This window comes from Petromyzon marinus, unplaced genomic scaffold, assembly GCF_048934315.1.
Source record: "Petromyzon marinus isolate PM22_M1 ecotype Great Lakes invasive population unplaced genomic scaffold, UKy_Petmar_22M1.pri1.0 PM_Scaffold_221, whole genome shotgun sequence".
Taxonomy (NCBI): Eukaryota; Metazoa; Chordata; class Hyperoartia; order Petromyzontiformes; family Petromyzontidae; genus Petromyzon; species Petromyzon marinus.
The window spans coordinates 56,294-83,642 of NW_027423193.1; the positions used below are offsets into that span (position 1 = coordinate 56,294).

The 27,349-nt window shown below is 43.6% G+C and overlaps 1 protein-coding gene across 1 annotated transcript; it reads left to right on the forward strand.

Moving 5' to 3' along the window:
* The first annotated feature begins 21,355 nt into the window (after window positions 1-21,355).
* Window positions 21,356-24,704, forward strand: LOC142922934 (uncharacterized). Its single transcript, XM_076063872.1, has 2 exons — window positions 21,356-21,622; window positions 22,671-24,704. Coding segments are annotated over exons 1-2 (1,938 nt in total). The 5' UTR covers window positions 21,356-21,621; the 3' UTR covers window positions 24,608-24,704.
* The last annotated feature ends 2,645 nt before the right edge of the window (window positions 24,705-27,349 follow it).

Consider the following 27,349-nt stretch of genomic DNA (forward strand, 5'->3'; position numbering starts at 1 on the left):
GGCGAGGTAGTCAAAATCTCACAGGGTCTGGGATCGAACCCACGACCTCCTGTAGACCAGGCGAGGTAGTCAACATCTCATTAGGTTCTGGGATTGAACCTACGACCTCCTGTATACCAGGCGAGGTGGTCAACATCTCACAGGGACTGGGATCGAACCCACGACCTCCTGTAGGCCAGGCGAGGTAGTCAACATCTCACAGGGTCTGGGAATGAACCCACGACCTCCTGTAGACCAGCCGAGGTAGTCAACATCTACCAGTGTCTGGGGAATGAACCCACGACCTCCTGTATACCAGGCGAGGTAGTTAACATCTCCCAGTGTCTGGGGATTGAACCCACGACCTCCTGTACACCAGGCGAGGTAGTCAACATCTCCCAGGGTCTGGGATTGAACCCACGACCTCCAGTACACCAGGCGAGGTGGTCAACATCTCTTTAGGGTCTGGAATTGAACCCACGACCTCCAGTAGACCAGGCGAGGTAGTCAACATCTCTAATGGTCTGGGGATTGAACTCACGACCTCCAGTAGACCAGGCGAGGTGGTCAACATCTTCCAGTGTCTGGGGATCGAACCCACGACCTCCTGTAGACCAGGCGAGGTAGTCAACATCTCATTAGGTTCTGGGATTGAACCTACGACCTCCTGTATACCAGGCGAGGTGGTCAACATCTCACAGGGTCTGGGATCGAATCCACGACCTCCTGTAGACCAGGCGAGGTGGTCAACATCTCATTATGGTCTGGGATTGAACCCAAGACCTCCTGTAGCCAGGCGAGGTAGTCAACATCTTCCAGTGTCTGGGGATTGAACCCACGACCTCCTGTAGACCAGGCGAGGTAGTCAACATCTTCCAGTGTCTGGGGATTGAACCCACGACCTCCTGTAGACCAGGCGAGGTAGTCAACATCTACCAGTGTCTGGGGATTGAACCCACGACCTCCTGTAGACCAGGCGAGGTAGTCAACATCTCCCAGGGTCTAGGATCGAACCCACGACCTCCTGTAGACCAGGCGAGGTGGTCAACATCTCACAGGGACTGGGATTGAACCCACGACCTCCTGTAGACCAGCCGAGGTAGTCAACATCTACCAGTGTCTGGGGAATGAACCCACGACCTCCTGTATACCAGGCGAGGTAGTTAACATCTCCCAGTGTCTGGGGATTGAACCCACGACCTCCTGTAGACCAGGCGAGGTAGTCAACATCTCACAGGGTCTGGGAATGAACCCACGACCTCCTGTAGACCAGCCGAGGTAGTCAACATCTACCAGTGTCTGGGGAATGAACCCACGACCTCCTGTATACCAGGCGAGGTAGTTAACATCTCCCAGTGTCTGGGGATTGAACCCACGACCTCCTGTAGACCAGGCGAGGTAGTCAACATCTCTAATGGTCTGGGGAATGAACCCACGACCTCCTGTAGACCTGGCGAGGTGGTCAACATCTCTTTAGTGTCTGGGGATTGAACCCACGACCTCCTGTAGCCAGGCGAGGTGGTCAACATCTCAGAGGGTCTGGGATCGAACCCACGCCCTCCTCTAGACCAGGCGAGGTGGTCAACATCTCATTATGGTCTGGGATTGAACCCAAGACCTCCTGTAGCCAGGCGAGGTAGTCAACATCTTCCAGTGTCTGGGGATTGAACCCACGACCTCCTGTATACCAGGCGAGGTAGTCAACATCTCCCAGGGTCTGGGATCGAACCCACGACCTCCTGTAGACCAGGCGAGGTGGTCAACATCTCCCAGGGTCTGGGAATGAACCCACGACCTCCTGTAGACCTAGCGAGGTAGTCAACATCTCTTTAGGGTCTGGGATTGAACCCACGACCTCCTGTATACCAGGCGAGGTAGTCAACATCTCCCAGGGTCTGGGATCGAACCCACGACCTCCTGTAGACCAGGCGACGTAGTCAACATCTCTTTAGGGTCTGGGATTGAACCCACGACCTCCTGTATACCTAGCGAGGTAGTCAACATCTCTTTAGGGTCTGGGATTGAACCCACGCCCTCCAGTAGACCAGGCGAGGTAGTCAACATCTCACAGGGACTGGGATCGAACGCACGACCTCCTGTAGACCAGGCGAGGTAGTCAACATCTCCCAGTGTCTGGGATTGAACCCACGACCTCATGTAGACCAGGCGAGGTAGTCAACATCTCCCAGTGTCTGGGGAATTAACCCACGACCTCCTGTAGACCAAGCGGGGTAGTCAACATCTTTTTAGGGTCTGGGATTGAACCCACGACCTCCTGTAGACCAGGCGAGGTAGTCAACATCTCACAGGGACTGGGATTGAACCCACGACCTCCTGTAGACCAGGCGAGATAGTCAACATCTCCCAGGGTCTGGGATCGAACCCACGACCTCCTGTAGACCAGGCGAGGTGGTCAACATCTTCCAGTGTCTGGGGAATGAACCCACGACCTCCTGTATACCAGGCGAGGTAGTCAACATCTCCCAGTGTCTGGGGATCGAACCCACGACGTCCTGTAGACCAGGCGAGGTGGTCAACATCTCACAGGGTATTGGATTGAACCCACGACCTCCTGTAGACCAGGCGAGGTGGTCAACATCTCTTTACGGTCTGGGATTGAACCCACGACCTCCTGTATACCAGGCGAGGTAGTCAACATCTCTTTAGGGTCTGGGATTGAATCCACGACCTCCTGTAGACCAGGCGAGGTGGTCAACATCTTCCAGTGTCTGGGGATCGAACCCACGACCTCCTGTATACCAGGCGAGGTAGTCAACATCTCTTTAGGGTCTGGGATTGAATCCACGACCTCCTGTAGACCAGGCGAGGTAGTCAACATCTCTTCCAGTGTCTGGGGATCGAACCCACGACCTCCTGTAGACCAGGCGAGGTGGTCAACATCTCCCAGGGTCTGGTATTGAACCCACGACCTCCTGTAGACCAGGCGAGGTGGTCAACATCTCTTTGGGTGGGTTGAATGGAGTGGACGTGAGGGATGCAGTGTGACAAGGTTTGTGCTCAATGCCAGGCCCGGTTTGAGTCTCACTCACCACTTCTATTAGCCCTGGCCGGGAATTGAACTGAGGTCGTTGCCTTCGTAGTGAAGTGTGTAAACTCTGGCGCTGCTAACCAAGAGGGAGACACAGACATCGCGTGAAAAGCGTGTGGGCATGAATCCTACAACCGTACACTACATTATACACTACACTGCTATGCACTACACTACTATACACTACATTATACACTACATTATACACTACACTATACACTACACTACATTATACACTACATTATACACTACATTATACACTACATTATACACTACATTATACACTACACTATACACTACATTATACATTACACTATACACTACATTATACACTACATTATACACTACATTATGCACTACACTACTATACACTACATTATACACTACATTATACACTACATTATACACTACTTTATACACTACACTACTATACACTACACTACTATACACTACAGTATACACTACACTATACACTACATTATACACTACATTATACACTACACTACACTAATATACACTACATTATACACTACACTACTATACACTATACACTTCATTATACACTACATTATACACTACTATACACTACACTATACACTACATTATACACTACTATACACTATACACTACACTACTATACACTACACTACTATACACTACATTATACACTACATTATACACTACTATACACTACACTACTATATACTACACTATACACTACATTATACACTATACTACTATACACTACACTATACACTGCACTACTATACACTACTATACACTACACTATACACTACATTATACACTACATTATACACTACACTATACACTACACTACTATACACTACACTATACACTACACTATACACTACACTACTATACACGACACTACTATACACTACACTATACACTACATTATACACTACACTACTATACACTACATTATACACTACACTACTATACACTACAATATACACTACATTATAAACAACACTATACACTACACTACATTATACACTACACTATACACTACATTATACACTACATTATACACTACATTATGCACTACACTACTATACACTACATTATACACTACATTATACACTACATTATACACTACTTTATACACTACACTACTATACACTACACTACTATACACTACAGTATACACTACACTATACACTACATTATACACTACATTATACACTACACTACACTAATATACACTACATTATACACTACACTACTATACACTATACACTTCATTATACACTACATTATACACTACTATACACTACACTATACACTACATTATACACTACTATACACTATACACTACACTACTATACACTACACTACTATACACTACATTATACACTACATTATACACTACTATACACTACACTACTATATACTACACTATACACTACATTATACACTATACTACTATACACTACACTATACACTGCACTAGTATACACTACTATACACTACACTATACACTACATTATACACTACATTATACACTACACTATACACTACACTACTATACACTACACTATACACTACACTATACACTACACTACTATACACGACACTACTATACACTACACTATACACTACATTATACACTACACTACTATACACTACATTATACACTACACTACTATACACTACAATATACACTACATTATAAACAACATTATACACTACACTACTATACACTACACTATACACTACATTATACACTACATTATACACTACACTATACACTACACTACTATACACTACACTATACACTACATTATACACTACACTACTATACACTACACTATACACTACATTATACACTACACTACTATACACTACATTATACATTACACTACTATACAATACGCTATACACTACACTACTATATACTACACTATACACTACACTGCTATACACTACACTACTATACAATACGCTATACACTACACTAATATATACTACACTATACACTACACTACTATACACTACACTACTATACACTACACTATAGACTACACTACTATACACTACACTACTATACACTACACTATACTATACACTACACTACTATACACTACACTACTATACACTACACTATAGACTACACTACTATACACTACACTACTATACACTACACTATAGACTACACTACACTATACACTACACTACTATACACTACACTATACACTACTATACACTACACTACTATACACTACACTACTATACACTACACTATAGACAACACTACTATACACTACACTACTATACACTACACTATACACTACTATACACTACACTACTATACACTACACTACTATACACTACACTATAGACAACACTACTATACACTACACTACTATACACTACACTATACACTACACTATAGACTACACTACTACACACTACACTTCTATACACTACATTATACACTACACTATACACTGCACTAAACACTACACTACTATACACTACACTACTATACGTTACATTATACACTACACTACTATACATTACACTATACACTACACTACTATACACTATACACTACACTATACACTACACTATACGCTACACTATACACTACACTATACACTACACTATACACTACACTATACACTACACTATACTCTACACGATGAAAGTGCTAGACCCATAGTAACGCACTGAGACCCACAGAGACCTACAGAGACCCACAGATAATCACAGAGACTCACAGAGACCCATAGAGACCTACAGAGACTCATAGAGACAGACATAGACCCACAGAGACTCACAGAGACCCACAGAGACTCACAGAGACCCACAGAGACTCACAGAGACCCACAGAGACTCACAGAGACCCACAGACACCCACATAGACCCACAGAGACACACAGAGACTCACAGACACCCACAGAGACTCACAGAGACCCACAGACACTCCCAGAGACCCACAGAGACCCACAGAGACTCACAGAGACCCACAGAGACACACAGAGACTCACAGAGACCCACAGAGACTCACAGAGACCCACAGAGACTCACAGAGACTCACAGACACTCACAGAGACTCACAGACACTCACAGAGACCCACAGAGACCCACAGAGACTCACAGACACCCACAGAGACACACAGAGACACACAGAGACTCACAGAGACCCACAGAGACACACAGAGACTCACAGAGACCCACAGAGACTCACAGAGACACACAGAGACTCACAGACACTCCCAGAGACTCACAGACACTCACAGAGACCCACAGAGACCCACAGAGACTCACAGACACCCACAGAGACACACAGAGACACACAGAGACTCACAGAGACACACAGAGACTCACAGAGACTCACAGAGACACACAGAGACCCACAGAGACTCACAGAGACTCCCAGAGACCCACAGAGACCCACAGAGACCTACAGAGACTCATAGAGACCCACAGAGACCTACAGAGACCCACAGATAATCACAGAGACTCACAGAGACCCATAGAGACCTACAGAGACTCATAGAGACAGACATAGACCCACAGAGACTCACAGAGACCCACAGAGACTCACAGAGACCCACAGAGACTCACAGAGACTCACAGAGACCCACAGAGACTCACAGAGACCCACAGAGACTCACACAGAGACCCACAGACACCCACATAGACCCACAGAGACACACAGAGACTCACAGACACCCACAGAGACTCACAGAGACCCACAGACACTCCCAGAGACCCACAGAGACCCACAGAGACTCACAGAGACCCACAGAGACACACAGAGACTCACAGAGACCCACAGAGACTCACAGAGACCCACAGAGACTCACAGAGACTCACAGAGACACACAGAGACTCACAGACACTCACAGAGACTCACAGACACTCACAGAGACCCACAGAGACCCACAGAGACTCACAGACACCCACAGAGACACACAGAGACACACAGAGACTCACAGAGACCCACAGAGACACACAGAGACTCACAGAGACCCACAGAGACTCACAGAGACACACAGAGACTCACAGACACTCCCAGAGACTCACAGACACTCACAGAGACCCACAGAGACCCACAGAGACTCACAGACACCCACAGAGACACACAGAGACACACAGAGACTCACAGAGACACACAGAGACTCACAGAGACTCACAGAGACACACAGAGACCCACAGAGACTCACAGAGACTCCCAGAGACCCACAGAGACCCACAGAGACTCACAGAGACTCACAGAGACACACAGAGACTCACAGAGACACACAGAGACTCACAGAGACCCACAGAGACCCACAGAGACTCATAGACACTCACAGAGACCCACAGAGACACACAGAGACACACAGAGACTCACAGACACTCACAGAGACTCACAGACACTCACTGAGACCCACAGAGACCTACAGAGACCCACAGATACTCACAGAGACTCACAGAGACCCATAGAGACCTACAGAGACTCATAGAGACACACATAGACCCACAGAGACTCACAGAGACCCACAGAGACTCACAGAGACCCACAGAGACTCACAGAGACTCACAGAGACCCACAGAGACTCACAGAGACCCACAGAGACTCACAGAGACCCACAGACACCCACATAGACTCACAGAGACTCACAGAGACCCACAGAGACTCACAGAGACCCACAGAGACTCCCAGAGACCCACAGACACCCACAGAGACTCACAGAGACTCACAGAGACCCACAGAGACTCACAGAGACCCACAGAGACTCACAGAGGCCCACAGACACCCACATAGACTCACAGAGACTCACAGAGACCCACAGAGACTCACAGACACTCCAGAGACCCACAGACACCCACAGAGACTCACAGAGACTCACAGACACTCCAGAGACTCACAGAGACACACAGAGACTCACAGAGACTCACAGAGACCCACAGAGACTCACAGAGACCCACAGAGACTCACAGAGACCCACAGAGACACACAGAGACCCACAGAGACCCACAGAGACTCACAGAGACCCACAGAGACTCACAGAGACTCACAGAGACTCACAGAGACCCACAGAGACTCACAGAGACCCACAGAGACCCACAGAGACACACAGAGACTCACAGAGACCCACAGAGACTCACAGAGACCCACAGAGACTCACAGAGACTCACATAGACCCACAGAGACTCACAGAGACACACAGAGACACACAGAGACTCACAGAGACCCACAGAGACTCACAGAGACACACAGAGACTCACAGAGACCCACAGAGACTCACAGAGACTCACAGAGACTCACATAGACCCACAGAGACCCACAGAGACACACAGAGACACACAGAGACTCACAGAGACCCACAGAGACTCACAGAGACCAACAGAGACTCACAGAGACTCACAGAGACCCACAGAGACACACAGAGACACACAGAGACTCACAGAGACTCACAGAGACCCACAGAGACCCACAGAGACTCACAGAGACCAGGTACCTGCAAGGGTTACACCACAGAGACCCACAGAGACTCACAGAGACCCACAGAGACTCACAGAGACCAGGTACCTGCAAGGGTTACACCACAGAGACCCACAGAGACTCACAGAGACCCACAGAGACTCACAGAGACCAGGTACCTGCAAGGGTTACACCACAGAGACCCACAGAGACTCACAGAGACCCACAGAGACTCACAGAGACCAGGTACCTGCAAGGGTTACACCACAGAGACTCACAGAGACCCACAGAGACCCACAGAGACCCACAGAGACTCACAGAGACTCACAGAGACACACAGAGACTCACAGAGACCCACAGAGACTCACAGAGACCCACAGAGACACACAGAGACCCACAGAGACTCACAGAGACCCACAGAGACACACAGAGACTCACAGAGACCCACAGAGACTCACAGAGACCCACAGAGACCCACAGAGACACACAGAGACTCACAGAGACCCACAGAGACACACAGAGACTCACAGAGACCCACAGAGACTCACAGAGACTCACAGAGACCCACAGACACCCACAGAGACCCACAGAGACTCACAGAGACCCACAAAGACTCACAGAGACCCACAGAGACTCACAGAGACCCACAGAGACTCACAGAGACTCACAGAGACTCACAGATACTCCCAGAGACCCACAGAGACCCACAGAGACTCACAGAGACCCACAGAGACACACAGAGACCCACAGAGACACACAGAGACTCACAGAGACCCACAGAGACTCACAGAGACCCACAGAGACTCACAGAGACCCACAGAGACTCACAGACACTCCAGAGACCCACAGAGACTCACAGAGACCCACAGAGACTCACAGAGACCCACAGAGACCCACAGAGACTCACAGAGACCCACAGAGACACACAGAGACTCACAGACACCCACAGAGACTCACAGAGACTCACAGACACTCACAGAGACCCACAGAGACCCACAGAGACTCACAGAGACACACAGAGACACACAGAGACTCACAGAGACCCACAGAGACCCACAGAAACTCACAAACACTCACAGAGACCCACAGAGACCCACAGAAACTCACAAACACTCACAGAGACCCACAGAGACACACAGAGACCCACAGAAACTCACAAACACTCACAGAGACCCACAGAGACACACAGAGACTCACAGAGACCCACAGAGACTCACAGAGACCCACAGAGACTCACAGAGACCCACAGAGACTCACAGACACTCCAGAGACCCACAGAGACTCACAGAGACCCACAGAGACTCACAGAGACCCACAGACACTCCAGAGACTCACAGAGACACACAGAGACTCACAGAGACTCACAGAGACCCACAGAGACTCACAGAGACCCACAGAGACTCACAGAGACCCACAGAGACTCACAGAGACCCACAGAGACCAGGTACCTGCAAGGGTTACACCACAGACACTCCCAGAGACACACAGAGACCCACAGACACTCCAGAGACTCACAGAGACCCACAGAGACCCACATAGACCCACAGAGACCAGGTACCTGCAAGGGTTACACCACAGAGACACACAGAGACCCACAGAGACTCACAGAGACTCACAGAGACACACAGAGACTCACAGAGACCCACAGAGACCCACAGAGACCAGGTACCTGCAAGGGTTACACCACAGAGACACACAGAGACACACAGAGACTCACAGACACCCACAGAGACCCACAGAGACTCACAGAGACACACAGACACTCCCAGAGACTCACAGAGACCCACAGAGACTCACAGAGACCCACAGAGACTCACAGAGACTCACAGAGACCCACAGAGACCCACAGAGACTCACATAGACCCACAGAGACTCACAGAGACTCACAGAGACCCACAGAGACTCACAGAGACCCACAGAGACTCACAGAGACCCACAGAGACTCACAGAGACCCACAGAGACTCACAGAGACTCACAGAGACCCACAGAGACTCACAGAGACTCACAGAGACTCACAGAGACCCACAGAGACCCACAGAGACTCACAGAGACCCACAGAGACCCACAGAGACCCACAGAGACCAGGTACCTGCAAGGGTTACACCACAGAGACACACAGAGACCCACAGAGACTCACAGAGACTCACAGAGACTCACAGAGACACACAGAGACTCACAGAGACCCACAGAGACCCACAGAGACCAGGTACCTGCAAGGGTTACACCACAGAGACACACAGAGACACACAGAGACTCACAGACACCCACAGAGACCCACAGAGACTCACAGAGACACACAGACACTCCCAGAGACTCACAGAGACCCACAGAGACTCACAGAGACCCACAGAGACTCACAGAGACCCACAGAGACCCACAGAGACTCACATAGACCCACAGAGACTCACAGAGACTCACAGAGACCCACAGAGACTCACAGAGACCCACAGAGACTCACAGAGACCCACAGAGACTCACAGAGACCCACAGAGACTCACAGAGACTCACAGAGACTCACAGAGACCCACAGAGACTCACAGAGACTCACAGAGACTCACAGAGACCCACAGAGACCCACAGAGACACACAGAGACTCACAGAGACCCACAGAGACTCACAGAGACCCACAGAGACACACAGAGACTCACAGAGACTCACAGACACTCCAGAGACCCACAGAGACCCACAGAGACCCACAGAGACCCACAGAGACCAGGTACCTGCAAGGGTTACACCACAGACACTCCCAGAGACACACAGAGACCCACAGACACTCCAGAGACTCACAGAGACCCACAGAGACCCACAGAGACCCACAGAGACCCACAGAGACCAGGTACCTGCAAGGGTTACACCACAGAGACCCACAGAGACTCACAGAGACCCACAGAGACACACAGAGACACACAGAGACACACAGAGACACACAGAGACACACAGAGACTCACAGAGACACACAGAGACTCACAGACACTCCCAGAGACTCACAGACACCCACAGAGACTCACAGAGACCCACAGAGACACACAGAGACACACAGAGACTCACAGACACTCCCAGAGACTCACAGACACCCACAGAGACTCACAGAGACCCACAGAGACTCACAGACACTCCAGAGACTCACAGAGACCCACAGAGACCCACAGAGACCCACAGAGACTCACAGAGACTCACAGAGACTCACAGAGACCCACAGAGACTCACAGAGACTCACAGAGACTCACAGAGACCAGGTACCTGCAAGGGTTACACCACAGACACTCCCAGAGACACACAGAGACCCACAGACACTCCAGAGACCCACAGAGACACACAGAGACTCACAGACACTCCAGAGACACACAGAGACCCACAGAGACTCACAGAGACCCACAGACACTCCCAGAGACTCACAGACACTCACAGAGACTCACAGACACTCCAGAGACCCACAGAGACTCACAGAGACTCACAGAGACCCACAGAGACTCACAGAGACCAGGTACCTGCAAGGGTTACACCACATGGTTTGCTGTTCCAAGCCGAACATCGCCCGGCACTTCTTAGCCAAATTGGAATCGTCTGCAACACACAGAGATACACACAGACAGTGATACACACAGTGACACACACAGTGATACACACACAGTGATACACACACAGTGATACACACACACACAGTGATACACACACAGTGACACACACACACAGTGATACACACACAGAGATACACACACAGTGATACACACACAGTGATACACACACAGAGATACACACACAGTGATACACACACAGAGATACACACACAGTGACACATACACAGTGATACACACACAGTGATACACACACAGAGATACACACACAGTGATACACACACAGACAGTCATACACACACAGTGATACACACACAGTGATACACACAGTGATACACACAGTAACACACACACACACAGTGATACACACACAGTGATACACACAGACAAACAGAGACACACACAGTGATACACACACAGTGATACACACACAGTCATACACACACAGTGATACACACACACAGTGATACACACACACACAGTGATACACACACAGTGACACACACACACAGTGATACACACACAGAGATACACACACAGTGATACACACACAGTGATACACACACAGAGATACACACACAGTGATACACACACAGAGATACACACACAGTGACACATACACAGTGATACACACACAGTGATACACACACAGACAGTCATACACACACAGTGATACACACACAGTGATACACACAGTGATACACACAGTAACACACACACACACACAGTGATACACACACAGTGATACACACAGACAAACAGAGACACACACAGTGATACACACACAGTGATACACACACAGTCATACACACACAGTGATACACACACACAGTGATACACACACACACAGTGATACACACACAGTGACACACACACACAGTGATACACACACAGAGATACACACACAGTGATACACACACAGTGATACACACACAGAGATACACACACAGTGATACACACACAGAGATACACACACAGTGACACATACACAGTGATACACACACAGTGATAGACACACAGAGATACACACACAGTGATACACACACAGACAGTCATACACACACAGTGATACACACACAGTGATACACACAGTGATACACACAGTAACACACACACACACACAGTGATACACACAGTGATACACACAGACAAACAGAGACACACACAGTGATACACACACAGTGATACACACACAGTCATACACACACAGTGATACACACACACAGTGATACACACACACACAGTGATACACACACAGTGACACACACACACAGTGATACACACACAGAGATACACACACAGTGATACACACACAGTGATACACACACAGAGATACACACACAGTGATACACACACAGAGATACACACACAGTGACACATACACAGTGATACACACACAGTGATACACACACAGAGATACACACACAGTGATACACACACAGAGATACACACACAGTGATACACACACAGAGATACACACACAGTGACACATACACAGTGATACACACACAGTGATACACACACAGAGATACACACACAGTGATACACACACAGAGATACACACACAGTGATACACACACAGAGATACACACACAGTGATACACACACAGTGATACACACACAGTGATACACACACACAGTGACACACACATAGTGATACACACACACAGTGATACACACAGTGATACACAGACAGTGATACACACACAGTGACACACACACAGTGATACACACACAGTGATACACACACAGTGATACACACACAGTGATACACACAGTGATACACACAGTGACACACACAGTGATACACACACAGTGATACACACACAGAGATACACACACAGTGATACACACATACAGTGATACACACACAGAGATACACACAGTGATACACACAGTAACACACACACACACAGTGATACACACACAGTGATACACACACACACAGTGATACACACAGTGATACACACACAGTGATACACACACACAGTGACACACACAGACTGTCATACACACACAGTGATACACACAGTGATACACACAGTGACACACACAGTGATACACACACAGTGATACACATACAGTGATACACACACAGAGACACACACAGTGATACACACACACAGAGATACACACACAGAGATACACACACAGAGAGACACACACAGTGACACACACACAGTGATACACACACAGTGATACACACACAGAGATACACACACACAGAGACAGTGACACACACACACAGTGATACACACACAGTGATACACACAGACACACAGAGACACACACACAGTGACACACACACAGTGACACACACACACAGTGATACACACACAGTGATACACACAGACACACAGAGACACACACACAGTGATACACACACAGTGACACACACACACAGTGATACAAACACAGTGATCCACACAGACACACAGAGACACACACACACACACACAGAGACACACACAGACAGTCATACACACAGTGATACACACACAGTGATACACACAGTGATACACACACACAGTGACACACACACAGTGATACACACACAGTGATACACACACAGTGATACACACACACAGTGACACACACACACAGTGATACACACAGACACACAGAGACACACACAGTGACACACACACAGAGACACACACAGTGATACACACAGTGACACACACACACAGTGACACATACACACACAGTGATACACACACAGTGATACACACACAGTGATACACACACAGTGATACACACATACACACAGAGACACACACACACAGTGACACACACTACGTGTTGTTGTGAGTGTTGTTGTTGTTGTTGATGTTGTTGATGTTGTTGTTGTTGATGTTGTTGTTGATGTTGATGATGATGTTGATGTTGTTGTTGTTGATGTTGTTGTTTTTAATGTTGTAGTTGTTAATGTTGTTGTTATTATTGTTGTTGTTGTAGTTAATGTTGTAGTTGTTGATGTTTAAGTTGTTGTTGTTGTAGTTAATGTTGTTGTTGATGTTATTGATGATGTTGATGTTGATGTTGTTGATGATGTTGTTGATGATGTTGTTGTTGATGATGTTGTTGATGTTGTTGTTGTTGATGTTGTTGATGTTGTTGTTGATGTTGTTGTTGATGTTGTTGATGTTATTGATGATGTTGATGTTGTTGATGTTGATGATGTTGATGTTGTTGATGATGTTGTTGATGATGTTGATGTTGATGTTGTTGATGATGTTGTTGATGATGTTGTTGTTGATGTTGTTGATGATGTTGTTGTTGTTGATGTTGTTGATGTTGTTGTTGATGTTGTTGTTGATGTTGTTGATGTTATTGATTGATGTTGATGATGTTGATGATGTTGATGTTGTTGTTGATGTTGTTGTTTGTGTGTTTGTGATGTTGTTGTTGATGTTGTTGTTGTTGTTGTTGTTTGATGTTGTTGATGTTGTTGTTGATGTTGTTGTTGATGTTGTTGATGTTGTTGATGTTGTTGTTGATGTTGTTGTTGTAGTAGTTGTTGTAGTTGATGTTGTTGTTGTTGATGTTGTTGTTGTAGTAGTTGTTGTTGTTAATGTTGTTGTTGATGTTGATGATGTTGTTGTTGTTGTTGTTGTTGATGATGTTGTTGTTGATGTTGTTGATGTTGTTGTTGTTGATGTTGTTGTTGTTAATGTTGTAGTTGTTGTTGATGATGTTGATGTTGTTGTTGATGTTGTTGATGATGTTGTTGTTGATGTTGTTGATGTTGTTGATGTTGATGATGTTGTTGTTGATGTTGTTGATGTTGTTGTAGTAGTAGTTGATGTTGTTGTTGTTGTTAATGTAGTTAATGTTGTTGTAGTAGTAGTTGATGTTGTAGTAGTAGTAGTTGATGTTGTTGTTGTTAATGTAGTTAATGTTGTTGTAGTAGTTGATGTTGTTGTAGTAGTAGTTGATGTTGTTGTTGTTGTTAATGTAGTTAATGTTGTTGTAGTAGTAGTTGATGTTGTAGTAGTAGTAGTTGATGTTGTTGTTGTTGTTAATGTAGTTAATGTTGTTGTAGTAGTAGTAGTTGATGTTTAGTAGTAGTAGTTGATGTTGTTGTTAATGTAGTTAATGTTGTTGTAGTAGTAGTTGATGTTGTTGTTAATGTAGTTAATGTTGTTGTAGTAGTAGTTGATGTTGTAGTAGTAGTAGTTGATGTTGTTGTTGTTAATGTAGTTAATGTTGTAGTAGTAGTTAATGTTGTTGTAGTAGTAGTTGATGTTGTAGTAGTAGTAGTTGATGTTGTTGTTGTTAATGTAGTTAATGTTGTTGTAGTAGTTGATGTTGTTGTAGTAGTAGTTGATGTTGTTGTTGTTAATGTAGTTAATGTTGTTGTAGTAGTAGTTGATGTTGTAGTAGTAGTAGTTGATGTTGTTGTTGTTAATGTAGTTAATGTTGTAGTAGTAGTTGATGTTGTAGTAGTAGTAGTTGATGTTGTTGTTGTTGTTAATGTAGTTAATGTTGTTGTAGTAGTAGTTGATGTTGTAGTAGTAGTAGTTGATGTTGTTGTTGTTAATGTAGTTAATGTTTGTAGTAGTAGTTGATGTTGTAGTAGTAGTAGTTGATGTTGTTGTTGTTAATGTAGTTAATGTTGTTGTAGTAGTTGATGTTGTTGTAGTAGTAGTTGATGTTGTTGTTGTTAATGTAGTTAATGTTGTTGTAGTAGTAGTTGATGTTGTAGTAGTAGTAGTTGATGTTGTTGTTGTTAATGTAGTTAATGTTGTTGTAGTAGTAGTTGATGTTGTAGTAGTAGTAGTTGATGTTGTTGTTGTTAAATGTAGTTAATGTTGTTGTAGTAGTAGTTGATGTTGTAGTAGTAGTAGTTGATGTTGTTGTTGTTTGTTAATGTAGTTAATGTTGTTGTAGTAGTAGTAGTTGATGTTGTAGTAGAGTAGTGTTGATGTTGTTGTTAATGTAGTTAATGTTGTTGTAGTAGTAGTTGATGTTGTGTAGTAGTAGTTGATGTTGTTGTTGTTAATGTAGTTAATGTTGTTGTAGTAGTAGTTGATGTTGTTGTAGTAGTAGTTGATGTTGTTGTTTGTTAATGTAGTTAATGTTGTTGTAGTAGTAGTTGATGTTGTAGTAGTAGTAGTTGATGTTGTTGTTGTTAATGTAGTTAATGTTGTAGTAGTAGTTGATGTTGTAGTAGTAGTAGTTGATGTTGTTGTTGTTAATGTAGTTAATGTTGTTGTAGTAGTAGTTGATGTTGATGATGTTGTTAATGTTGTAGTTGTTAATGTTGTTGTAGTAGTTGTTGTAGTTGTAGTTGTTGTAGTAGTAGAGTTGTTGATGATGTTGTGTACTCACCAGAGGCGTCTCCCTGTTGTTTGTCCGTTTTCTCTTCTTCTTCTTACCCTGGGAGAGGCAGCGGTGGTGAGAGAAGTGGTGAGGAGTGGTGAGGAGTGGTGAGGAGTGGTGAGTGTAGTGGTGAGTGTAGTAGTGGTGAGTGTAGTAGTAGTAGTGAGTGTAGTAGTAGTAGGAGTGTAGTAGTGTGAGTGTAGTAGTAGTAGTGAGTGTAGTAGTAGTAGTGAGTGTAGTAGTAGTAGTGAGTGTAGTAGTAGTGGTGAGTGTAGTAGTAGTAGTGAGTGTAGTAGTAGTAGTGAGTGTAGTAGTAGTAGTGAGTGTAGTAGTAGTAGTGAGGGGTAGTAGTAGTAGTGAGTGTAGTAGTAGTAGTGAGTGTAGTAGTAAGTGAGTGTAGGTAGTAGTAGTGAGTGTAGTGTAGTAGTGAGTGTAGTAGTAGTGAGTGTAGTAGTAGTAGTGAGTGTAGTAGTAGTAGTGAGTGTAGTAGTAGTAGTGAGTGTAGTAGTAGTAGTGAGTGTAGTAGTAGTAGTGAGTGTAGTAGTAGTAGTGAGTGTAGTAGTAGTAGTGAGTGTAGTAGTGAGTGTAGTAGTAGTGTAGTAGTGTAGTAGTGAGTGAGTGTAGTAGTGTAGTAGTGTGTAGTAGTGTAGTGAGTGTAGTAGTAGTAGTGAGTGTAGTAGTAGTAGTGAGTGTAGTAGTAGTAGTGAGTGAGTAGTAGTAGTAGTGAGTGAGTAGTAGTAGTGAGTGTAGTAGTAGTAGGAGTGTAGTTAGTGAGTGTAGTAGTAGTAGTGAGTGTGAGTAGTAGTGAGTGTAGTAAGTAGTAGTGAGTGTGTAGTAGTAGTAGTGAGTGTAGTAGTAGTAGTGAGTGTAGTAGTAGTAGTGAGTGTAGTAGTAGTAGTGAGTGTAGTAGTAGTAGTGAGTGTAGTGTAGTGAGGTAGTAGTAGTGAGTGTAGTAGTATAGTGAGTGTAGTAGTAGTTGAGTGTAGTAGTAGTAGTGAGTGTAGTAGTAGTAGTGAGTGTAGTAGTAGTAGTGAGTGTAGTAGTAGTAGTGAGTGTAGTAGTAGTAGTAGTGAGTGTAGTAGTAGTAGTGAGTGTAGTAGTAGTAGTGAGTGTAGTAGTAGTAGTGAGTGTAGTAGTGAGTGTAGTAGTAGTAGTGAGTGTAGTAGTAGTGAGTGTAGTAGTGAGTGTAGTAGTAGTAGTGAGTGTAGTAGTAGTAGTGAGTGTAGTAGTAGAGTGAGTGTAGTAGTAGTAGTGAGTGTAGTAGAGTAGTGAGTGTAGTAGTAGTAGTGAGTGTAGTGTAGTAGTGAGTGTAGTAGTAGTAGTGAGTGTAGTAGTAGTAGTGAGGTAGTAGTAGTAGTAGTGAGTGTAGTAGTAGGAGTGTAGTAGTAGTGAGTGTAGTAGTATGAGTGTAGTAGTAGTAGTGAGTTGTAGTAGTAGTGAGTGTAGTAGTAGTAGTGAGGTAGTAGTAGTGAGTGTGGTAGTAGTAGTAGTGAGTGTAGTAGTAGTAGTGAGTGTAGTAGTAGTAGTGAGTGTAGTAGTAGTAGTAGTGTAGTAGTAGTGAGTGTAGTAGTAGTAGTGAGTGAGTAGTGAGTGTGTAGTAGTAGGAGTGTAGTAGTAGTGAGTGTAGTAGTAGTGAGTGTAGTAGTAGTAGTGAGTGTAGTAGTGTGTAGTAGTAGTAGTGGTGTAGTAGTGAGTAGTGAGTGTAGTAGTAGTAGTGAGTGTAGTAGTAGTAGTGAGTGTAGTAGGTGAGTGTAGTAGTAGTAGTGAGTGTAGTAGTAGTAGTGAGTGTAGTAGTAGTAGTGAGTGTAGTAGTAGTAGTGAGTGTAGTAGTAGTGAGTGTAGTAGTAGTAGTGAGTAGTAGTAGTAGTAGTGAGTGTAGTAGTAGTAGTGAGTGTAGTAGTAGTAGTGAGTGTAGTAGTAGTAGTGAGTGTAGTAGTAGTAGTGAGTGTAGTAGTAGTAGTGAGTGTAGTAGTAGTAGTGAGTGTAGTAGTAGTAGTGAGTGTAGTAGTAGTAGTGAGTGTAGTAGTAGTAGTGAGTAGTAGTAGTAGTGAGTGTAGTGTAGTAGTGAGGTGTAGTAGTAGTGAGTGTAGTAGTAGTAGTGAGTGTAGTAGTAGTAGTGAGGTAGTAGTAGTGAGTGTAGTAGTGTAGTGAGTTAGTAGTAGTGAGTGTAGTAGTAGTAGTGTGTAGTAGTAGTGAGTGTGGTAGTAGTAGTAGTGTAGTAGTAGTAGTAGTGAGTGTAGTAGTAGTAGTGAGTGGTAGTAGTAGTGAGTGTCGTGAGTAGTAGTGTGTGTGTAGTAGTAGTAGTAGTGAGTGTAGTAGTAGTGAGTGTAGTAGTAGTAGTGAGTGTTAGTAGTAGTGTAGTAGTGAGTGTAGTAGTAGTAGAGTGAGTAGTAGTAGTGAGTGTAGTAGTAGTAGTGAGTGTAGTAGTGAGTGTAGTAGTAGTAGTGAGTGTAGTGAGTAGTAGTAGTGAGTGTAGTAGTAGTAGTGAGTGTAGTAGTAGTAGTGAGTGTAGTAGTAGTAGTGAGTGTAGTAGTAGTAGTGAGTGTAGTAGTAGTAGTGAGTGTAGTAGTAGTGAGTGTAGTAGTAGTAGTGAGTGTAGAAGTAGTGAGTGTAGTGAGTGTAGTAGTAGTAGTAGTGAGTGTAGTAGTAGTAGTGAGTGTAGTAGTCAGTAGTGAGTGTAGTAGTAGTGAGTGTAGTAGTAGTGAGTGTAGTAGTAGTGAGTGTAGTAGTAGTAGTGAGTGTAGTAGTAGTAGTGAGTGTAGTGTAGTAGTGAGTGTAGTAGTAGTAGTGAGTAGTAGTGTAGTAGTGAGTGTAGTAGTAGTGAGTGTAGTAGTAGTAGTGAGTGTAGTAGTAGTAGTGAGTGTAGTAGTAGTAGTGAGTTAGTAGTCAGTAGTAGTGAGTGTAAGTAGTAGTAGTGAGTGTAGTAGTAGTGAGTGTAGTAGTAGTAGTGAGTGTAGTAGTAGTAGTGAGTGTAGTAGTAGTAGTGAGTGTAGTAGTAGTAGTGAGTGTAGTAGTAGTAGTGAGTGTAGTAGTAGTAGTGAGTGTAGTAGTAGTAGTGAGTGTAGTAGTAGTAGTGAGTGTAGTAGTAGTAGTGAGTGTAGTAGTAGTAGTGAGTGTAGTAGTAGTGGTGAGTGTAGTAGTAGTGAGTGTAGTAGTAGTAGTGAGTGTAGTAGTAGTAGTGAGTGTAGCAGTAGTAGTATTGAGTGTAGTAGTAGTAGTGAGTGTAGTAGTAGTAGTAGTGAGTGTAGTAGTAGTGAGTGTAGTAGTAGTAGTGAGTGTAGTAGTAGTGAGTGTAGTAGTAGTGGTGAGTGTAGTAGTAGTAGTGAGTGTAGTAGTAGTGAGTGTAGTAGTAGTGAGTGTAGTAGTAGTGAGTGTAGTAGTAGTAGTGAGTGTAGTAGTAGTAGTAGTGTAGTAGTAGTGAGTGTAGTAGTAGTAGTAGTGAGTGTAGTAGTAGTGAGTGTAGTAGTAGTAGTGAGTGTAGTAGTAGTAGTGAGTGTAGTAGTAGTAGTGAGTGTAGTAGTAGTAGTGAGTGTAGTAGTAGTAGTGAGTGTAGTAGTGAGTGTAGTAGTAGTAGTGAGTGTAGTAGTAGTAGTGAGTGTAGTAGTAGTAGTGAGTGTAGTAGTAGTAGTGAGTGTAGTAGTAGTAGTGAGTGTAGTAGTAGTAGTGAGTGTAGTAGTAGTAGTAGTGAGTGTAGTAGTAGTGAGTGTAGTAGTAGTAGTGAGTGTAGTAGTGAGTGTAGTAGTAGTGAGTGTAGTAGTAGTAGTAGTGAGTGTAGTAGTAGTAGTGAGTGTAGTAGTAGTAGTGAGTGTAGTAGTAGTAGTGTAGTAGTAAGGCTCAGCGGTAGTAGTAGTAGTGAGTGTAGTAGTAGTGAGTGTAGTAGTAGTAGTGAGTGTAGTAGTAGTAGTAGTGAGTGTAGTAATAGTAGTGAGTGTAGTAGTAGTAGTGAGTGTAGTAGTAGTAGTGAGTGTAGTAGTAGTAGTAGTGTAGTGAGTGTAGTAGTAGTAGTGAGTGTAGTAGTAGTAGTGAGTGTAGTAGTAGTAGTGAGTGTAGTAGTAGTAGTGAGTGTAGTAGTAGTAGTGAGTGTAGTAGTAGTAGTGAGTGTAGTAGTAGTAGTGAGTGTAGTAGTAGTAGTGAGTGTAGTAGTAGTGAGTGTAGTAGTAGTAGTGAGTGTAGTAGTAGTAGTGAGTGTAGTAGTAGTAGTGAGTGTAGTAGTAGTAGTGAGTGTAGTAGTAGTAGTGTAGTAGTAGTAGTGAGTGTAGTAGTAGTAGTGAGTGTAGTAGTAGTAGTGAGTGTAGTAGTAGTGAGTGTAGTAGTAGTAGTGAGTGTAGTAGTAGTAGTGAGTGTAGTAGTAGTAGTGAGTGTAGTAGTAGTGAGTGTAGTAGTAGTAGTGAGTGTAGTAGTAGTAGTGAGTGTAGTAGTAGTAGTGAGTGTAGTAGTAGTAGTGAGTGTAGTAGTAGTAGTGTAAGTATGTAGTAGTAGTAGTGAGTGTAGTAGTAGTAGTGAGTTAGTAGTAGTAGTAGTGAGTGTAGTAGTAGTAGTGAGTGTAGTAGTAGTAGTGAGTGTAGTAGTAGTAGTGAGTGTAGTAGTAGTAGTGAGTGTAGTAGTAGTAGTGAGTGTAGTAGTAGTAGTGAGTGTAGTAGTAGTAGTGAGTGTAGTAGTAGTAGTAGTGAGTGTAGTAGTAGTGAGTGTAGTAGTAGTAGTGAGTGTAGTAGTAGTAGTGAGTGTAGTAGTAGTAGTGAGTGTAGTAGTAGTAGTGAGTGTAGTAGTAGTAGTGAGTGTAGTAGTAGTAGTGAGTGTAGTAGTAGTAGTGAGTGTAGTAGTAGTAGTGAGTGTAGTAGTAGTGAGTGTAGTAGTAGTAGTGAGTGTAGTAGTAGTAGTGAGTGTAGTAGTAGTAGTGAGTGTAGTAGTAGTAGTGAGTGTAGTAGTAGTAGTAGTGAGTGTAGTAGTAGTAGTGAGGTGTAGTAGTAGTGAGTGTAGTAGTAGTGAGTGTAGTAGTAGTAGTGAGTGTAGTAGTAGTAGTGAGTGTAGTAGTAGTAGTGAGTGTAGTAGTAGTAGTGAGTGTAGTAGTAGTAGTGAGTGTAGTAGTAGTAGTGAGTGTAGTAGTAGTGAGTGTAGTAGTAGTAGTGAGTGTAGTAGTAGTAGTGAGTGTAGTAGTAGTAGTGAGTGTAGTAGTAGTGAGTGTAGTAGTAGTAGTGAGTGTAGTAGTAGTAGTGAGTGTAGTAGTAGTAGTGAGTGTAGTAGTAGTGAGTGTAGTAGTAGTAGTGAGTGTAGTAGTAGTAGTGAGTGTAGTAGTAGTAGTAGTGAGTGTAGTAGTAGTAGTGAGTGTAGTAGTAGTAGTGAGTGTAGTAGTAGTAGTGAGTGTAGTAGTAGTAGTGAGTGTAGTAGTAGTAGTGAGTGTAGTAGTAGTAGTGAGTGTAGTAGTAGTAGTAGTGAGTGTAGTAGTAGTAGTGAGTGTAGTAGTAGTAGTGAGTGTAGTAGTAGTAGTGAGTGTAGTAGTAGTAGTGAGTGTAGTAGTAGTAGTGAGTGTAGTAGTAGTAGTGAGTGTAGTAGTAGTAGTGAGTGTAGTAGTAGTAGTGAGTGTAGTAGTAGTGAGTGTAGTAGTAGTAGTGAGTGTAGTAGTAGTAGTGAGTGTAGTAGTAGTAGTGAGTGTAGTAGTAGTAGTGAGTGTAGTAGTAGTAGTGAGTGTAGTAGTAGTAGTGAGTGTAGTAGTAGTGAGTGTAGTAGTAGTAGTGAGTGTAGTAGTAGTAGTGAGTGTAGTAGTAGTAGTGAGTGTAGTAGTAGTGAGTGTAGTAGTAGTAGTGAGTGTAGTAGTAGTAGTGAGTGTAGTAGTAGTAGTGAGTGTAGTAGTAGTAGTGAGTGTAGTAGTAGTAGTGAGTGTAGTAGTAGTAGTGAGTGTAGTAGTAGTAGTGAGTGTAGTAGTAGTAGTGAGTGTAGTAGTAGTAGTGAGTGTAGTAGTAGTAGTGAGTGTAGTAGTAGTAGTGAGTGTAGTAGTAGTAGTGAGTGTAGTAGTAGTAGTGAGTGTAGTAGTAGTGAGTGTAGTAGTAGTAGTGAGTGTAGTAGTAGTAGTGAGTGTAGTAGTAGTAGTGAGTGTAGTAGTAGTAGTGAGTGTAGTAGTAGTGAGTGTAGTAGTAGTAGTAGTGAGTGTAGTAGTAGTAGTGAGTGTAGTAGTAGTAGTGAGTGTAGTAGTAGTGGTGAGTGTAGTAGTAGTAGTGAGTGTAGTAGTAGTAGTGAGTGTAGTAGTAGTAGTGAGTGTAGTAGTAGTAGTGAGTGTAGTAGTAGTAGTAGTGAGTGTAGTAGTAGTAGTGAGTGTAGTAGTAGTAGTGAGTGTAGTAGTAGTAGTGAGTGTAGTAGTAGTAGTGAGTGTAGTAGTAGTAGTGAGTGTAGTAGTAGTAGTGAGTGTAGTAGTAGTAGTGAGTGTAGTAGTAGTAGTGAGTGTAGTAGTAGTAGTGAGTGTAGTAGTAGTGAGTGTAGTAGTAGTAGTGAGTGTAGTAGTAGTAGTGAGTGTAGTAGTAGTAGTGAGTGTAGTAGTAGTAGTGAGTGTAGTAGTAGTAGTAGTGAGTGTAGTAGTAGTAGTGAGTGTAGTAGTAGTGAGTGTAGTAGTGAGTGTAGTAGTAGTAGTGAGTGTAGTAGTGAGTGTAGTAGTGAGTGTAGTAGTAGTAGTGAGTGTAGTAGTAGTAGTGAGTGTAGTAGTAGTAGTGAGTGTAGTAGTAGTAGTGAGTGTAGTAGTAGTGAGTGTAGTAGTAGTAGTGAGTGTAGTAGTAGTAGTGAGTGTAGTAGTAGTGAGTGTAGTAGTAGTAGTGAGTGTAGTAGTAGTAGTGAGTGTAGTAGTAGTAGTAGTGAGTGTAGTAGTAGTGAGTGTAGTAGTAGTAGTGAGTGTAGTAGTAGTAGTGAGTGTAGTAGTAGTAGTGAGTGTAGTAGTAGTGAGTGTAGTAGTAGTAGTGAGTGTAGTAGTAGTAAGTGTAGTAGTAGTAGTGAGTGTAGTAGTAGTAGTGAGTGTAGTAGTAGTAGTGAGTGTAGTAGTAGTAAGTGTAGTAGTAGTAGTGAGTGTAGTAGTAGTAGTGAGTGTAGTAGTAGTGAGTGTAGTAGTAGTAGTGAGTGTAGTAGTAGTGAGTGTAGTAGTAGTAGTGAGTGTAGTAGTAGTAGTGAGTGTAGTAGTAGTAGTGAGTGTAGTAGTAGTAGTGAGTGTAGTAGTAGTGAGTGTAGTAGTAGTAGTGAGTGTAGTAGTAGTAGTAGTGTAGTAGTAGTAGTGAGTGTAGTAGTAGTAGGAGTGTAGTAGTAGTAGTGAGTGTAGTAGTAGTGAGTGTAGTAGTAGTAGTGAGTGTAGTAGTAGTAGTAGTGAGTAGTAGTAGTAGTGAGTGTAGTAGTAGTAGTGAGTGTAGTAGTAGTAGTGAGTGTAGTAGTAGTAGTGAGTGTAGTAGTAGTAGTGAGTGTAGTAGTAGTAGTGAGTGTAGTAGTAGTAGTGAGTGTAGTAGTAGTAGTGAGTGTAGTAGTAGTGAGTGTAGTAGTAGTAGTGTAGTAGTAGTAGTGAGTGTAGTAGTAGTAGTGAGTGTAGTAGTAGTAGTGAGTGTAGTAGTAGTGAGTGTAGTAGTAGTAGTGTAGTAGTAGTGAGTGTAGTAGTAGTAGTGAGTGTAGTAGTAGTAGTGAGTGTAGTAGTAGTGAGTGTAGTAGTAGTAGTGTAGTAGTAGTGAGTGTAGTAGTAGTAGTGAGTGTAGTAGTAGTAGTGAGTGTAGTAGTAGTAGTAAGTGTAGTAGTAGTAGTGAGTGTAGTAGTAGTGAGTAGTAGTAGTAGTGTAGTAGTAGTGAGTGTAGTAGTAGTAGTGAGTGTAGTAGTAGTAGTGAGTGTAGTAGTAGTGAGTGTAGTAGTAGTAGTGGAGTGTAGTAGTAGTAGTGAGTGTAGTAGTGAGTGTAGTAGTAGTGAGTGTAGTAGTAGTAGTGAGTGTAGTAGTAGTAGTGAGTGTAGTAGTAGTAGTGAGTGTAGTAGTAGTGAGTGTAGTAGTAGTAGTGAGTGTAGTAGTAGTAGTGAGTGTAGTAGTAGTAGTGAGTGTAGTAGTAGTAGTGAGTGTAGTAGTAGTAGTGAGTGTAGTAGTAGTAGTGAGTGTAGTAGTAGTAGTGAGTGTAGTAGTAGTAGTGAGTGTAGTAGTAGTAGTGAGTGTAGTAGTAGTGAGTGTAGTAGTAGTAGTGAGTGTAGTAGTAGTAGTGAGTGTAGTAGTAGTAGTGAGTGTAGTAGTAGTGAGTGTAGTAGTAGTAGTGAGTGTAGTAGTAGTGAGTGTAGTAGTAGTAGTGAGTGTAGTAGTAGTGAGTGTAGTAGTAGTAGTGAGTGTAGTAGTAGTAGTGAGTGTAGTAGTAGTAGTGAGTGTAGTAGTAGTAGTGAGTGTAGTAGTAGTAGTGGTGAGTGTAGTAGTAGTAGTGAGTGTAGTAGTAGTAGTGAGTGTAGTAGTAGTAGTGAGTGTAGTAGTAGTAGTGAGTGTAGTAGTAGTAGTGAGTGTAGTAGTAGTAGTAGTGAGTGTAGTAGTAGTAGTGAGTGTAGTAGTAGTAGTAGTAGTAGGTGTAGTAGTAGTAGTGAGTGTAGTAGTAGTAGTGAGTGTAGTAGTAGTAGTGTAGTAGTAGTAGTGAGTGTAGTAGTAGTGAGTGTAGTAGTAGTAGTGAGTGTAGTAGTAGTAGTGAGTGTAGTAGTAGTGAGTGTAGTAGTAGTAGTGAGTGTAGTAGTAGTAGTGAGTGTAGTAGTAGTGAGTGTAGTAGTAGTAGTGAGTGTAGTAGTAGTGTAGTAGTGAGTGTAGTAGTGAGTGTAGTAGTAGTGAGTGTAGTGAGTGTAGTAGTAGTGAGTGTAGTAGTAGTAGTGAGTGTAGAGTAGTAGTGAGTGTAGTAGTAGTGAGTGTAGTAGTAGTAGTGAGTGTAGTAGTAGTGAGTGTAGTAGTAGTAGTGAGTGTAGTAGTAGTAGTGAGTGTAGTAGTGAGTGTAGTAGTAGTAGTGAGTGTAGTGAGTGTAGTAGTAGTGAGTGTAGTAGTAGTAGTGAGTGTAGTAGTAGTAGTGAGTGTAGTAGTAGTAGTGAGTGTAGTAGTAGTAGTGAGTGTAGTAGTAGTAGTGAGTGTAGTAGTAGTAGTGAGTGTAGTAGTAGTGAGTGTAGTAGTAGTAGTGAGTGTAGTAGTAGTGAGTGTAGTAGTAGTAGTGAGTGTAGTAGTAGTGAGTGTAGTAGTAGTAGTGAGTGTAGTAGTAGTAGTGAGTGTAGTAGTAGTAGTGAGTGTAGTAGTAGTAGTGAGTGTAGTAGTAGTAGTGAGTGTAGTAGTAGTAGTGAGTGTAGTAGTAGTAGTGAGTGTAGTAGTGAGTGTAGTGAGTGTAATGGTGAGTGATGGTGAGTAGTGGTGAGTGTAGTGGTGAGTGTTAGTGGTGAGTGTAATGGTGAGTGTTAGTGGTGAGTGTAGTGGTGAGTAATGGTGAGTGTAGTGGTGTGTAATGGTGAGTGTAGTGGTGAGTGTAGTGGTGAGTAATGGTGAGTGTAGTGGTGAGTGTAATTCTGAGTAGTGGTGAGTGATGGTGAGTGATGGTGAGTGTAGTGGTGAGTGTATTGGTGAGTAGTGGTGAGTAATGGTGAGTAGTGGTGAGTGTAATGGTGAGTGGATTGGTGAGTGTAATGGTGAGTAATGGTGAGTAGTGGTGAGTGTTAGTGGTGAGTGTAATGGTGAGTGATGGTGAGTGATGGTGAGTGATGGTGAGTGTTAGTGGTGAGTGATGGTGAGTGTTAGTGGTGAGTGATGGTGAGTGATGGTGAGTGTATTGGTGAGTGTATTGGTGAGTAGTAGTGGTGAGTAGTGGTGAGTAATGGTGAGTGTAATGGTGAGTGTATTGGTGAGTAGTGGTGAGTAATGGTGAGTGATGGTGGTGAGTGTAATGGTGAGTGTAGTGGTGAGTAGTGGTGAGTGATGGTGAGTGATGGTGAGTGTATTGGTGAGTGTATTGGTGAGTAGTATTGGTGAGTAGTGGTGA